Here is a 15,478-nt window from a genome sequence, read left to right on the forward strand (position 1 = left end):
CCAGGTCCTTGGGACGGCCCAGGTCACAACTGCAAGGGGCCCCTATAACTCTCATCCCCATGTCTTCTGTCTTCACCCCCGGGTTGTGCTAAAGTGAGTCAGAGCCCGAGATCCACGAGCAGCACTGGTTCTGGATCGGCCTGAACCGTCGAGACCCCGGAGCGGGGCACAGCTGGCGCTGGAGCGATGGACTAGGGGTGAGGGGGCCTGGAGGAGGCGGGGCAGGTGGGCGGAGCCTGGGCGGGCGAGGTTTGGATGTGGGCGTGGTCTTTTGGAGGTGCGCGAGGTTTAGTAGAGGCAGCGCCTCTGGCCAGAGCTGGCAGGTAAGGGAAAGGAGGTGGGGACCGTCTAGCCCAGGTTGGGGGTTCCTAGCTTATGCCAGGTCTCCGGTTGGTCTGTTCTGGGGGGGTGGGTGCAGCCTGCGCCTGGTGCCTGAAACCCCTCTCCCCTTCCGACCTCATCAGTTCTCTTACCACAATTTTGACCGGAGCCGGCACGACGATGACGACATCCGGGGCTGTGCAGTGCTCGACCTGGCCTCCCTGCAGTGGGTAGCCATGCAGTGCGAGACGCAGTTGGACTGGATCTGCAAGATCCCTCGAGGTTGGGTGGGGCGGCGCTGGCGGACCGGGCATGGGACGAAGGGCGGAGGGGGCGGGGGTCCAGGGGAGGGGCACCTTTCCCTGCAGCGTCTCTGTCCCTGTTGTCCCCATAGGCGCGGACGTGCGGGAGCCTGACGGCAGCCCGCAAGGTGAGGCACCCCGCTCCCCACGGCGGCCCGGAGGGGGGAAGGGGCGTCACCTCCTGGGCAGGGCCTGGCCGGGACAGAACGAAGGGGCTTAAGGGCTTGAGCCGAGGGAAAGGTGATGGGGGCACCCTACTGGCCCAGGTCGGATGGGCTCGCAGGCCCGCCTGCCTAGGCTGCCCTGGACCCGCCTTGTCCTCCTTGGGCTGGGCGGGCAGGCAGCCCCAGCCTGGCCTCCATCCCCACAACCCCCTCCGCCCCCGCAGGCCGACGGGAATGGCTGCGTTTCCAGGAGGCGGAGTATAAGTTCTTCGAGCACCACTCCACGTGGGCGCAGGCGCAGCGCATATGCACGTGGTTCCTGGCCGAGCTGGTCTCCGTGCACAGCCAGGCGGAGCTGGACTTCCTGGGGCACAACCTGCAGAAGGTGGGCAGGTTAGCGAGCAGGGAGGGCAGGCCCGGGAGCCAGGGAAAGGGCCTGCCACCCCTCACCTGCCTGCCCGGCTTCCCCTAGTTTTCTCGGGGCCAAGAGCAGCACTGGTGGATCGGCCTGCATACTTCAGAGAGCGACGGGCGCTTCAGGTGGGAGCCCTGGCGGGGCAGCGGGTGTGGATGGGCAGCGGGGCGCATGCGTGGATGGCGAGCCTCAACCCAGGCTGGAGGGAGGCAGGCGGCACAGCATACAGAGACAGACAGATTTGGATTTGAATCCAGCGCTGCCCTGCACTGGCTATGTGGCCTTGAGCAAGTGAGTTAACCTTTCTGGGCCTCGGTTTTCTCACCTGAGAATGAAACGAGGCCTGCCTGGTAGGATCATTGTGAGAATTAGAAATGAGGTATGTGAACCCTTAGCATGGCATCCAGCACGTTATCGGGCACTAAGTGATGACAGCTCGTTATTATGCTGGGGTCACTCATGAATAAGGTCCCCTCAGGACATGGGCAAGAACATAGGATGGTCCGGAGGGGCCTCTTTGTATTCACGGCCCACCTACCATGTGTGAGGCCTGGAAGGCCCAGGAGCACATAGGTGTCTGAGCATAGCGCTGCCCTTGGACCCCTGCTCTGGGATCCTTAGACTTCTTTTCTAGTTAGAGAAACGGATGCCCAGGAAGGCTGGCCCTTACCTGGAGGCGCCAGGTCCTTGGGTTCTAGCTGCACTGAGCTCGGTAGCCCCACTCCTCAGCCTACGGCCACTGAGCCCCTGGTGTTGGGCTCTGGTCCCTGCCCCCTCATTGCTGCATACAGGGGAGCACGGTGCCCAGTGCTGGAGTCACCCCTGCTCGGTGCCATTGCAGATGGACAGATGGTTCCGTTATAAACTTCATCTCCTGGGCACCCGGCAAGCCTCGGCCCATAGGCAAGGACAAGAAGTGCGTGTACATGATGGCCAGCCGAGGTGAGCACAAGGTGGGGCAGAGAGGGTGCAGAAGCTGAGGGGAGGGTGGGTGTTGGGGGCAGTGGGGTGAGCCTGCGCAGGGGCCCTAGGTCTCTTCTCATTCTCTCTGTTCCCACAACCCAAGAAGGGCTAGACCCAGAGAGGGGAGGGCCTGTCCCTGTGATCCAGCAGCCACAGAGGACTTGAGTTCAGAGCTGGACACAGGGACATGAGCCCCAGCGCCACCTCCTCTCAGGGCATGAGGCCAGGGTGCTGGCAGCCATGCCCTGCCCTTGGGGTGACTGCTCTTCTCTTTCTGCAGAGGAGTGGGGGGACCAGAGGTGCATGACAGCCTTGCCCTACATCTGCAAGCGCAGCAACAGCACCAGAGAGCAGCAGCCCCCAGACCCACAACCCACAGGTGGCTGCCCCCCTGGCTGGAGCCAGTTCCTCAACAAGGTAGGAGGTGGAGGGGGGGCACCCAAGGCGAAGGCTGAGCCTCAGGAGTCCTCGCCCTTTGGCAGCAGCAAAGTCATGGCCTCTTGCCTGTACCCACCACCCTCTCTTCTGCATGGCCCCAGTGCCAGGGCCAGACTCCTTGGAAACTAAGTCAGCGTAGTAACACTTTCTCATTCACCAGGTAATGAGGTTGCCCATATAGTTCGGTGAGTTTCCTAGATCCCTGGTCGCCAAACATCTGCTTGGTTTTTTTTTGTTTTTTGTTTTTTTTTTTGGAGGCACAGTGTAGCCTGCGAGATCTTAGTTCCCCGACCAGGGATCAAACCCGTGCCCCTGACATTGGGAGCGCAGAGTCTTAACCATTGGACCGCCAGGAAAGTCCCCAAACACCTTGATAATGAATTCCTATTAAAATGTTGAACATACAAAGTACGTATGTGTGCGTTACATATGTGCGTGTAAGTAAATATATATTTACTTACATACTAATGTGACTGATGTCATATGTAGTTAAATATACACAAGAACAAAACAATATAAACCACGAGCTAGAGATTTTTAAATAGTATTTTCAAGTTTTCAAAATTTTCCTTTTAGTGGTATGAAAAAATTTTTGCGCTCACTCAAAATTTATCAATTATAATAATTGTTACTATTTAAATAATTTTGATAAGAGCAAAGTGATTGCATATACTTCATTATTTGAAAAAATCTTGGTTTGACGCTTTGTGATTCAGACTTCACAGGTCTTGTTTGAAGTTCAATTTTTTTTTTTTTTTTTCCGGCCATGTGGCATGTGGGATCTCAGTTTCCCGACGAGGGATCGAACCCACGTCCCCTGCATTGGAAGCACAGAATCTTAACCACTGGACCGCCAGGGAAGTTCCCTGAAGTTCAGATTATTTTAACACATGGATTGAATGGTTGTTGTAGACGGAAAGATTACCTCACGAAGACAAATAGATCAAGATGAAGAAAGGTCATCCATCATTGGCTGGGCTTTCTAAGTCCTTCTCCCTATTTTCCAGTCCTTCTACAAATTAAACAAAGGTTTTTGTTTAAAAATTGGTCCGTTTCTGCATTTAAACTAATCTGCCTTATAAACTAATCAGAAGAGCTGATTAAAAGAGTTAAAAAAAATCCTTGGAAGATTTTTTAAAAACATTTAGAAAATTCTCTTCCCAAGTGTTTTGAGTGTGCAGCTAGGAAAGTTTGAGACAATAAAGTGAATTAGAATGGATATGCATCTAAATGCGTTTTCAAAATGTTCCCTCTAGAGAGTGAGTTTCTTTCCGAAAGTGGTTACTTCCTGACCCTGGGGCTCATTCATCAGATCTGATTAGACCTTCATTGTTTTTACCTAGTGGCTGAAAGCGCTTACCCCAGACAGAGAAGGGCACTATTTCCTTGTGGTTTGCGCTGGCATCATTAGTATAAGCTTCCATCCATGCCTTCTTTGCAGGACATTGTAAGACCACTTAACCCCTATTGTGAGGATTAGATTAGTTAACACTAGATAACGTAATCCATATATCTTTGTCATACGTTGGCTTGCAGCCCGCCCATAGTGTCCTGGAGCTCTCACTGTCTTCAGAATATCCAAGCGAATATTACACCTTTTCTGCGTTAAAAAAAAAAAAAAAAAAAAAAAAGAGAGTAAGACGTGTATTATTAACATCTTGGGGAAAAAAACAAAAAATGAAACTAAAACTCATCCATACTCTCCAGAGATGACCACTATCAATATTTGTTACTTCCTGACTTTTTCCATGTAATTGAGATTATACTAAATAACACAATTGTGTAGCCAGCTTTTCTTTCTCAGTATTATATTTTCAGCATTTCCCCATGTCATTAAACTTATCCAAAAGATTATTATGACTTCTTCCACCTAATTGAAAAAAATATATATTTCATACATGTAATTGGCCCTTTGCTTAATTTGTTAGCATCATTGTAATGATACAGTAACTCTGTCAAAAACCTTTGGAGTATGCGAAGCTGAGAGCCAGACAGACCTTGTCCCCAGGCATGGCCCAGGCGGTGCCGTCACAAGTAGTAGAGCATTTGGTGGCCCGGAGAAATCTTCCCACTTAAAAATTCCCCAGAGTGTGGGCAAGTGTACGTGAATCCGCTGTGCCCAGTTGAGAGGGTGCCGGAGCCTTGGTCAAGGAGACCCAGATGTCCTGGTTCTCATGTTTTTCTCTCACAGCCCCCGAGCCTCCCCAGGGCCTGTGACCGAGGGCTCCGCAGCAGAGTTTCTGGGTGTGTGGGACAGGGAGGTGGAGCAGGATGCCATGCCTCCCCCTCCGCCCCACAGTGTTTCCGAATCCAGGGCCAGGACCCCCAGGACCGGGTGAAGTGGTCAGAGGCACAGTTCTCCTGTGAACAGCAAGAGGCCCAACTGGTCACCATTGCAAACCCCTTAGAGCAAGGTAGGGCCAGCCCATGGGGAGGCCCCGTGATCCTCTGACACCATCCCCCCAGAGGGCTAGAGCAGAGCAAGGAGGGGGCTGCCCTGTCGCTCATCACTCTCTCTTCTGGGGGACTGTAGCATTCGTCACAGCCAGCCTGCCCAATGTGACCTTTGACCTTTGGATTGGCCTCCATGCCTCGCAGAGGGACTTCCAGTGGGTAGAGCAGGAGCCTCTGCGGTACACCAACTGGGCCCCCGGGGAGCCCTCTGGCCCTAGCCCTGCCCCCAGCGGCAACATACCGGTGAGGAAGCCCCTCCCCACTCTCTCCTTTGCCCTCCACCCCCACCCTGCCCTGCAGCGCTTGCCTGGGGACCCCCTTCCAGCCTCTTTGCTCATAGTACAGCTTTCTGGGGGCAGTGGCACAAGCGGGCAGCTGCCGGGGCTCCCCTGAGCAGCTCCTTCCCCCCAGACCAGCTGTGCGGTGGTCCTGCACAGCCCCTCAGCTCACTTCACTGGCCGCTGGGATGATCGGAACTGCGCAGAGGAGACACACGGCTTCATCTGCCAGAAGGGCACGGGTACGTGTCACCGGGGAACCTGGAAACCCCAGCCCGGGACTGGATTCCGTGGGCCATGCCCTGAGGAATGAGGCATGGTCCTTGACCTCAGAGGGCCCCTGGGGCCACCCCCAGAGTCTAGTCTGCTTGGGAAGCAGATGGGCAGAAAGGCCAGGCGCCAATCAGAGGGAAAGGCAGTGGGCACCAAGGGGTCTCAGGAGGAAGGTTTGGGGTTCGGAGGGCTGACCAGGGAGAGCTAGACACTGGGCATGCCTGGTGGCAGGGGCCCTGAGGTTCTGTGTCTGAGGCTCCTGCAGCTCCGTGCAGGGGTCCCTCTGCCCTGGATTCATGGTCGAGCTCTAGGTTGCTCATCCCTTTATCAGCAAGAACGTATTGTTACTAATAACAGCAATGACCGACACTGAGCCAGGCACTGTGCCCAGAGGAGAGTTGGTCTCTGCCTGATGTCCGGCGCTCCCCCCTCCCGGCCTCATGCCTGGGGATGGGGTGATGGGGGCAGAGCCCGGCCTGAGCCCTGCCCCCTTCCCTGTAGACCCCTCCCTGAGCCCATGCCCAGCAGCATCGCTCCCTGCCCCGGGCACTGAGCTCTCCTACCTCAACGGCACCTTCCGGCTGCTGCAGAAGCCGCTGCGCTGGCACGATGCCCTCCTGCTGTGTGAGAGCCGCAACGCCAGCCTGGCGCACGTGCCTGACCCCTACACCCAGGCCTTCCTCACGCAGGCTGCCCGAGGGCTGCGCACGCCACTCTGGATCGGGTTGGCCAGTGAGGAGGTGGGCACCGGGCTGGGCCCACTCCCCTGATTTCCCTCCCTGCCTCCCCCTAACCCTGTGCCTTACCTGCTCCCTGACCCGGCTGGTCCCCTTCCTCCCACCCTGATGGCTGTCTGTGCCCAGGGCTCCCGGCGGTACTCCTGGGTCTCGGAGGAGCCGCTGAGCTATGTGAGCTGGCAGGACTGGGAGCCCCAGTACCCGGGGGGCTGCGCCTATGTGGATATGGATGGGGCCTGGCGCACCACCAGCTGTGACACCAAGTTGCAGGGGGCTGTGTGTGGAGTTAACGGAGGTGAGTGCCCACCCGCTGGGGCCGAGGGGTGGGCTGGGGGTAGGCTGACCCTGGGAGGACCCTGGGCCACTTTCTCAATCCTGCACCCCCATAGGGCCCCCTCCTCCCCGAAGAATAAGCTACCACGGCAGCTGTCCCCAGGGGCTGGCGGACTCGGCCTGGATTCCCTTCCGGGAGCACTGCTACTCCTTCCACATGGAGCTGCTGCTGGGCCACAAGGAGGCGCTGCAGCGCTGCCAGAGAGGTGGGCCGGGTGGGTGAGAGCCCATATGTGGGCATTCCAGGTGGCGACCCCTCTCGTGGACACTCAAAGCCCCTGTGAATGCAGTCCCCGTGCTGCGGTCTACCTGTCGGCAGCCCTCACGCATAAGTGCCCCTCACGTTGCAATATGCACAGACCACCCGTGACATAACGTGTGTGACTATAACCCCCTTCCCTCCACGCACGACTCCACGCCATCGTCTCCTCTGGCTGCCAGGGAAGAGGGCGGGGGCCTCTCTGGGGGGCTTTGCTACCCCGGGGAGACCCGTCTGCCCTGACGTGAGCCTCCTTTGTGTCCAGAGGGTGGGGTGGTCCTGTCCATCCTGGATGAGATGGAGAACGTGTTTGTCTGGGAGCATCTGCAGAGCTCTGAGGGCCAGAGTCGGGGCGCCTGGCTGGGCATGAACTTCAACCCCAAAGGTGGGTCCCTGTGTGTAGGATCAGGATGGGGAGGCCTCAGGCGGCAGGGGCGATGCCCTCCAGCGGGGCTTGGTGGAGGTGAGGGCCTGAGGAAGGTGGGAGTTGATCCTAGAACAGGCCTGCTCTCTCCCACCTGCTCCAGTTTGTTACCCGCCCCTGCAATGCCCCCTCAGTGCCTTCTTCCCCCAGGAGGTACGCTGGTCTGGCAGGACAACACAGCTGTGAACTACTCCAACTGGGGGCCCCCGGGCCTGGGCCCCAGCATGCTGAGCCACAACAGCTGCTACTGGATCCAGAGCAGCAGCGGGCTGTGGCGCCCGGGCGCCTGCACCAACATCACCATGGGTGTGGTCTGCAAGCTCCCTCGAGGTGAGCGCCCGGCAGGCACACCCGCGGCTTCCTGCCACCCCCAGGCATCTGGTGCTGGCTGGGGGCCCGACTGCTTCTCGTTCTGCAGACAATGCAGTGGATGGGAGAGAATAGACAGACAGGCCTGGGGCCCGCCGGGACCTTGCCCTGGGATTAATTAGTCTGTAGGACTGGGCCTTGCTGCACATTTCCAAACTAGACAGCAAACCCGTCATTTTGTAGTGGTTCAAGGCAGGGATGGGGTTCAAGCCCAGGCCAAACCATTTGCCAACTCTGTGACCTTGGGTAAGTCATTCAAACTCTGTGGCCTCAGTTTACACATATGTAAAATGGGGTAATAAGAGTACGTATAAGGGGATTAAATGAGCAAATGAAGTGCCTGGGCCTGCAGAAAATGTTCTTACATGTTTGCTTATTATTATCATATTATCACTGCTACTGTCATTAACTGGTTCCTCCTCTGCCGCAGCCGAGGAGAGCAGCTTCTCCCCATCAGGTGAGTCACAGGCAGGGCTGAGACTAGCCCTGTCCTCCTTCCCCCCCTTGTTCCAGGCGGTGGGTGCCATAGCGGGGCTTCTGAGCGGGGGTTCTTCTTGCTGCAGCAGCCCTCCCGGGGAGCCCTGCGGCCCTGCTGGTGGTGCTGATGGCGGTGCTTCTGCTCCTGGCCCTGCTGACGGCGGCCCTGATCCTCTACCGGCGACGACAGGGCGTCGAGCGCGGGGCTTTCGAGGGCGCCCGCTACAGCCGCAGCTCCTCCGGCCCCGGCGAGGCCACTGAGAAGAACATCCTGGTGTCAGACATGGAGATGAACGAGCAGCAGGAGTAGAGCCAAGGGCGTGGGCGGGGCCGGGGCAGGAGGAGCTGGGTCCGCCGGGCCCTCCCCCAGCTACAGTCCAGTCGGCCCATGGAGGGGTGCCCTTGGGAGCTGCCGTGGGGAGCTGGGGCTGGCAGGGCCTGGGCTGGTGGGCTTCCTCCCTCCCATGAGGGCTGGGCTGAGACCTGGCTGAGTGCAGCGTGGCGTTTCCCTTTGGGGGGGGTGGTCTTAAGGTCTTGTCACCCAGGCCTGTGCCCCCATGGTAACCAGAGGCAGGACGGGAGCCCCTTTCTGCCTCTTCCTCCCCGGGCCCGCCTGCCCAGGTCTGTGCCCCAGGCCCCAGGACCTGCTTCTCGCTGCAGAGTCTGAGGAACCTGCCCTGAGCCCTCAGCCGGCCTCTTGCTTCTCTCCTTCCCTGGCAGCCTCAGCTCTGAGCCCCTCACGCCAGCTCCTTTCCCTCCCTGCCCCCCTTGTCACACAGCCCTCCCTTCTGAGCCAGGGCCCTGGGGTTTGGGGAGTCCTCTTGCTCTTGGTGGGGGTCGGCTGAGGGGGCCGAGCATTTGTCACTCCTGTGCCTGCTGGGGTGGCCGTGGGACATGGCAGGGGGGCCTGGGCCGGATGGAGAACAAGAGCATCACTGTGGCGACAGCTGGGCTTGGGCTGGAGACAGGACAGGGGAGAGACACCCTGACCTCCTGGGGGTGACCAGGCTGGGCTGGGTGTCATCTCCTGCCGGCCGGGGGAGGGCTGTGTCCCTAAAGAGTCCCCTGTGGGGACCAAAATAAGTTCCCTAACGTTTCCAGCTCCTGGCTCTAGTTTGGAGAGAGAGGTGGTGTTTGGCCAGGGTCCTAGGGGCTTCAGAAGCGAGGGCCCAGGGACGCCCTCTAGTGGGGCCCAGAAGAAGAGCGCCTGAGTCCCCGGAGTGGCCCCATGCGGGTGGAGCCGAGCCACCCAGCACCTTTCCAAGAGGCCGAAATCCCAGCAGGAGTCACCAGTCCTGGTGCCGCGACCCAGGACAATGTGAACATGGACTCGAAGACATGGTCCTTTTTTGTAGTTCTTAATTTTTTTAATGTGCCATTATTGTTTTAAAAAAGAGAAAAAAGAAAAGCAAACAAATAAAACACCTTTAAGAGGCTTGAGAGAGAAGGGTTCCTGCTCTGTCCCGCTGTGAGCCTTGTCCTTCATATCTTTTCAAGATAAATGTCTTTTTGGGGGGCTTGCATCCATTTTGCCTCTACCTCGGGACCACACCCTTCTCTCTGTTCCTGGGGATATGTGTGAGGGTTGAGGGCTCTGGAGCTGCTGGACAACAGTGTGAGCTTGTGCAACTTGGCTCACCTTTCAATGTGTAAGACGGGAGAACAGGACGCATCTCCTAGGGTTCCTTTAAGGATGTTTGAGGATTAAATGAGATCACCTGTGCAAAGCAGTCGGCGCCTGCGAGCTCGTGCAGTAATTGCCCCATAAACGTCAGCTGTTACTGCTGTTTCTGGGCTGCAGCTCCCAGGGGAGGGTGTGAGGCGCCCAGGTCAGCCAGGGGTGGGGGACGCATACCACCATCCTTCCAAGGCAGTCAGACCTGCATTTGAGCTTCGAGAAAGCGAGTGCACCTTCGTCCCTGGGGAGCATGGGCTCTGGAACCGGCAGGAGGCGGGGCAGTGGATCACAGGACCTCCCCCCGCCCACCTTGACTCATCTACCCAATGATTTAGGGTGTTTGAGCTGGAGACAGCCATGAACAGAGAGAAGGCCCTGCCAGCCCAGGTTGGTCAACCATGCCAGGTCACGCTAGGTGCCGTGAGGAGGCTTAACACAGGCCGAGGGGGCTGCGTGAGCCCGGGCCAGTTTGGACGGGGTGGCTGGGGAGGATCTCACCAGCGGCAGTGAGACTGGCACCTGAGGAGGTGAGGGATGGTGGGGGAGGGGGCAGGGGAGCTGGGCGGGGCCTGATTGCCCGAGGCCTTGAGGGCAGTGGTAGAGAGTGTGGATGTTAAGCAGAGCAGGAAGTCAGTGGGAACAGCTAGTCTGACCTTTTCAGATGGTGCTTTGGATCCGGACTGCGGCAAATGGTAAGATTCTGTGCGCATGCGTGCACGTGCGTTTTTGCCTTGTTCGTGATTTTTTTTTTAAGTTTATAATTTTCCGAATAGGTAATACTGTCACATTGTTCAAAGCCTAAACCCAAATGATATAAAAAGATACACATTGAGAAGTCCAAAGCTTTTGGCCTGGACAGTAGGGTAAACGGGGTGCCATTTACTGAGTCGGGGAGCCCTGAGAGAGGGTTTGTGAGCTCCTGAGTTTTCTGAGGCCAAGGCTGAGGCCAAACCCGAGGCCCTCCTCCATCCAGCTCTTCTGTCTCTATAGCAGCAGCAGGAAACATGGAGGGGCCTGGTCAGCTTCAGGGAGGGAGCCCCAATCCTGTGGCGGGTCCTTAATGATTTTTTTTTTTAATTTATTTTTGGGGGCTGTTGGGTTTTCGCTGCTGCGCGCGGGCTTTCTCTAGTTATGGCAGGCGAGGTCTACCCTTCGTTGCAATGCGCGGGCTTCTCATTGCAGTGGCTTCTCATTGCGGAGCACGGGCTCGAGGTGCACGGGCTTCCATAGTTGCAGCACGCGGGCTCAGTAGTTGTGGTGCACGGGCTTCGTTGCTCCGTGGCACGTGGGATCTTCCCGGACCAGGGCTCAAACCCATGTCCCCTGAATTGGCAGGTGGATTCTCAACCACTCCGCCACCAGGGAAGCCCCAGTGATTTTTTTTTTAAAATGTGGACCATTTTTAAAGTCTTTATTGAATTTGTTACAATATTGCTTCTGTTTTATGTTTTGGTTTTTTGGCCACAAGGCATGTGGGATCCTAGCTCCCCCACCAGGGATTGAACCTGCACCCCCTGCATTGGAAGGTGAAGTCCTAACCACTGGACCACCAGGGAGTCCCTGGGTCCTGAACGATTAATCCACTTCACCCTGAAGTGATTAGTTCTCCAAACTGGGGAACAGCTCCCTTTGTGAGTTAAGTGCCCTGCCATTACCCACAGCTCAAAGGTCGCCTGACCAGGCTGCAGGGAGCCACGTTGGGCAGAAGCCCCCTGGGAAGCTGGCAGCTGACCCTTGCCCTGAGAGAGAAGAAAAGCCCAGGGGTGAAGGCAGGGGCACGGGCTCTGGGTGGGAGGAGCAGCTGAGAGAGTGAGAACCCAAATAGTGAGGGCAGTAGCTGGTGTGTGTCCAGAGGTTTAAATCACGCCAGAAATACCTGTCCCCACTCCTCTCTCCTTCCCTCAGGTGGCTTTAGTCCTCACCAGAGCCCTGAACCCCACCCAAAAGCTTTTTAAACAGTTTCGCATGCACCTGGGGGCTCCCCGTAGACCTTGTTCTGCTTGCGGGCTCCTGCCTGCCCAGAGGAGGGCAGGGGGACTCTGGGCAGCTCTCTGTAGGACAGGAGGAGGGCTCTGGGCCCGGGGCCATCTGCCTCTGGCTCCAGGCCAGTGCTGGTTCTGGTACAGTCCGTGGCAGAAACTCCTTTCTTTTTGCTCATTTCGATGTAATAAGCGTTAAGCACCTCCTCTGCATTCCATCTTTGATGCCTTGAGACCCAGCCCCAGAGGCCTGGGCAAAGGGCACTGTATCCCAGGCACTGAGCCCAACCTGCACTTGCGGGGCTAAACCGGCTCAGCTCTGGCCACCTGGATGCCGTGACAGCTCGCTGAATCCATGAATGAATGGGCGAACGGGCGGCTCTCCAGAGAACGGTGTCAGGCGTTCTCACAACCTCTCCTTGTCAAGCCAGAGATGGCTTCCTCCCAGGTGTCCTGGCAGAGCTGACCTGGCCCAGCGGGCAGTGCTGCAAGGCTGCGGGGTGAGGAGTCTGCCAGCCACATCACACGGCTCTCCGGGAACGGGGCTGGCCGGGCCCTGCCAAGCTGCCTCGAGCACTAGGGCTGGAGTCTGTTGCAGGGACAAGGTAAAGAATTGCATCCAGAGGGAGAACCCCAAGAAAGGCAGGCAGGAAGGGGGAGGAAAGGGAAAGGAGATGGAGGGAACATGGAGGGGCCTCAAGCAAGACCAGCATGAGATGAAAGTGCCCAGATGTTCAGGCCTTTATCTCAGGGGTCAGGGCTGCCAAGAGGCCCAGGGAAGGCTGACTTCAGACTTGACTCTCCCCCAGAATCGGCCTGCTGCAGCTGCGGATCTCAATCCTTGTGCAGAAAAGCAGGCGGGGTGCCAGCCCTGGAGAAAGGAAAGGGGCGAAGCAGCATGCAGGCGTTTCCCCCTTGAAGTGGGTCCGTTGCTGCAGTCAGTGTGAAAAAATTAACTGGCTTCTGATATTGGCTGGTGGCGGGACTGTAGTTTTAGCCATTTCAGGGAAATCCTGGTCAGCTCAGCTTTTCTAGTCCAGTTGGCTTTTTTTTTCTTTCCTGCCCAGCACCTCTAAGTTCTGAGGTCTTGTGGGGTGTCTGGGGATCTGGCCCTCAGTCATTGCATGGCCCTATTAGCTTATGCAAGGAGGCCTGTCTGTATCTCTCTCTGGGACTTGTTCTAACTAATTCTTACCATGAATTAACTCATTTTATCCTCTCAACGCATCATCAGCTGGGTGCTACTGTCCCCCTTTACAGAAGAGAAAACAGAGGCACAGAGAGGGGAAGGACCTGCCATGCCTCTTCTCCTCCATCCTCCCTGCTCTGTAAAGAGGTTGGGGGGTGGGCAACTGGAGAGAACCCCTCTGTGATCCTATAGTCAGCCTCTGAGGCTCAAGAACTTTGTCTCAATCTGAGACATCTCTGCCGAGTTTCAGAAGCCTATTTTGAGTATAAGGGCTGAGTGGCCTCTTTACTTTTCTTCTTCTACGGCCTCCTTTCCCAAGGCAGTGGACGAGGGACACCTGGGTACCCTGGGCTGGGGTCAGACTTCGATAGCCTTGCATAGAATGGGGACTTCCCTGGCGGTCCAGTAGTTGAGACTCAGCGCTTCCACCACAGGGGGCACGGGTTCGAGCCCTGGTTGGGGAATGACGTGCAGTGTGGTGCAGCCAAAAAAACGGAGAATTGTGTAGTATGCATAGAAATGAAGTGGGGGTTTGGTGTGTATACTAGACGTTTACACTATTATGGATATTTTAAAGCTCACACTCACCTCCCCAGTGGGAGTCAACTCACCCCAAGGCACTGCAGCAACAGCGTGCTCTCCTCTCTCTCCTCCTGCCGACTCTTCTTCATCTCACCTGCTTGGGTGTGGCTTTTGGTGGCTCCCTGCTGCCTATGTGTGGACCCTCAGCTCCCTGACCTGGCCTGGGGGCTCCCCAGCTCCCCTGCCCAGCAACCCCATTCTAGCTGGTTGCTCCCACCATGCCCTTCATCTGTGTGGGCTCCCTGTTTCCCTTCTCTCCGCCACCCCTCTGCTTGCCTGGGCTCCACCATCCTTCAAGGCCCTTTTCTGCACCCCTTGGCTCTGGGGACCACCTATTCCCCTGGCTTCCTGGGCTGGTCAGGGATGTTGTCCTCTCTTTCGGGCAGGCCAGGAGCATGGCCTTGGCCAGTAGACTGACTTCACCCTATAAACTTGGGGGCATCACTTAACTTCCCTGAGGTTAGTTTTCATGATGGTTTAATTTCTGTGTCAACTTGACTGGGCTAAATGACGCCCATATAGCTGGTAAATCATTATTTCTGGGTGGGTCTGTGAGGGTGTTTCTGGAGGAGATTAGCATTTGAATCAATAAACTTAGTAAAGAAGATCGCCCTCCCCAGTGAGGGTGAGCATCGAGGGCCTGAATAGAACAAAAAGGGAGAGTAAGGGCACACTTTCTCTCTGTTGAGCTAGGCCATTCATCTTCTCCTGCCCTCAGCACTTCTGGTTCTCGGGCCTTGGAACTTGGACCAGGATTCATACTCCTGGCTGTCCTGGTTCTCAGGCCCAGTTTGAACTGGAACCACATCACTGGCTTCCCTGGGTCCTCAGCTTGAAGATGGCAGACTGTGGGACTTCTCAAACTCCATAGTCATGTGAGCCAATCCCTCATAATAAATCTCTTTATATCTCTCTCTCTATCCTATTAGCTCTGTTTCTCTGGAGAACCCTAATCTACGTTTCCTCCCACGTAACATGGGGTTACTGATATCTGCCTCATAGGCTTATTGTGTGGATTAAAGATAAATATAAAATGCTTATCCCCAGGCTCAGCTCCTAGGAAGTGGCACATGTGGGCTCCTGTCACCTCAGCTTGACTTTTTCTGTATATGTCCTGCTGTCCCAGTAAGACTGAGCTCCAAGAAGATGGGCATCGTGCATTTTTCCTGTGTCCTCACAACATAGCACATAGTTAATTGTTGGTAAAACTGCCTAAAGAGCTAAAGGCTTAGAAAGACCCTGTGTCCTATCCAGTGTGACTCAACCTCTAATAGGTTCTGTCAATATTTAGCCAGTTATAGAGGGGGGAGATAGCCCTTTTCATCACTGTCTTTTAATAAATGAGACTTGGTCCTTAGGGCACCTCGGGCCATGAGAAGCCCCACCGGCAGATCTTTGGGCTGCAGTGATGTTGAATTGATGGTGCAGGTAGATGTCTGTTCTGTTGCATCTCTCCCCACCCAGGCCTCACAGGAGGCACTCCTGCTTGCGTGCGTAAATCCTTCATATAGTTTCCCAAAACCCAACATTGACTGATGAACCTGTAACGGTCTCAGGGTAGCTGCCTCAAACCCTGCCACATCTTACTGGGGGTTTGGCCTGTCGGAATGTTTACCCGACTGCCTCACATTCCATCAAGCTCTCTATAAACCTTATTTTTAAAATATGCATTGTCCCTTCTTAGATGTTTCTCAGTATTGGCTCCTGGACAGATCTTTTATCTTCAGTCAACCTTAAAGTTCGGTTAAAAATAAAGACCCATTTTCTCATAGAATGATCAGGGCTTGGGGCTCCATTTGTGAACGGAGGAACCTGAGGCTTTAGGAATTTTGTGTACAGCATG

General features: G+C 56.1%; 1 protein-coding gene across 3 annotated transcripts in view; it reads left to right on the forward strand.

Annotated features, from left to right (window-relative positions):
- Window positions 1-10,391, forward strand: part of MRC2 (mannose receptor C-type 2) — a 54,989-nt gene extending 44,598 nt beyond the window's left edge. For 2 of the 3 annotated variants that reach the window (XM_089901380.1, XM_089901383.1), the window contains exons 14-30: window positions 95-197; window positions 465-603; window positions 716-751; window positions 1,012-1,172; window positions 1,260-1,327; window positions 2,044-2,144; window positions 2,446-2,582; window positions 4,903-5,017; window positions 5,137-5,300; window positions 5,469-5,577; window positions 6,110-6,348; window positions 6,472-6,640; window positions 6,735-6,884; window positions 7,203-7,322; window positions 7,512-7,691; window positions 8,161-8,187; window positions 8,294-9,422. In XM_089901380.1, coding sequence (XP_089757506.1) covers window positions 95-197; window positions 465-603; window positions 716-751; window positions 1,012-1,172; window positions 1,260-1,327; window positions 2,044-2,144; window positions 2,446-2,582; window positions 4,903-5,017; window positions 5,137-5,300; window positions 5,469-5,577; window positions 6,110-6,348; window positions 6,472-6,640; window positions 6,735-6,884; window positions 7,203-7,322; window positions 7,512-7,691; window positions 8,161-8,187; window positions 8,294-8,517 — 2,242 coding nt within the window. In that variant the 3' untranslated portion in view covers window positions 8,518-9,422. Of the gene's footprint in view, window positions 1-94; window positions 198-464; window positions 604-715; window positions 752-1,011; window positions 1,173-1,259; window positions 1,328-2,043; window positions 2,145-2,445; window positions 2,583-4,902; window positions 5,018-5,136; window positions 5,301-5,468; window positions 5,578-6,109; window positions 6,349-6,471; window positions 6,641-6,734; window positions 6,885-7,202; window positions 7,323-7,511; window positions 7,692-8,160; window positions 8,188-8,293 lie in introns of all 3 variants that reach the window. The other variant, XM_089901382.1, reaches the window with a different exon arrangement.
- Window positions 10,392-15,478: the final 5,087 nt, after the last annotated feature.

This window comes from Delphinapterus leucas, chromosome 19 (genome assembly GCF_059928025.1).
Source record: "Delphinapterus leucas isolate spDelLeu-1000000601 "Yukka" chromosome 19, BTC_Dleu_Yukka2, whole genome shotgun sequence".
Classification (NCBI taxonomy): domain Eukaryota; kingdom Metazoa; phylum Chordata; class Mammalia; order Artiodactyla; family Monodontidae; genus Delphinapterus; species Delphinapterus leucas.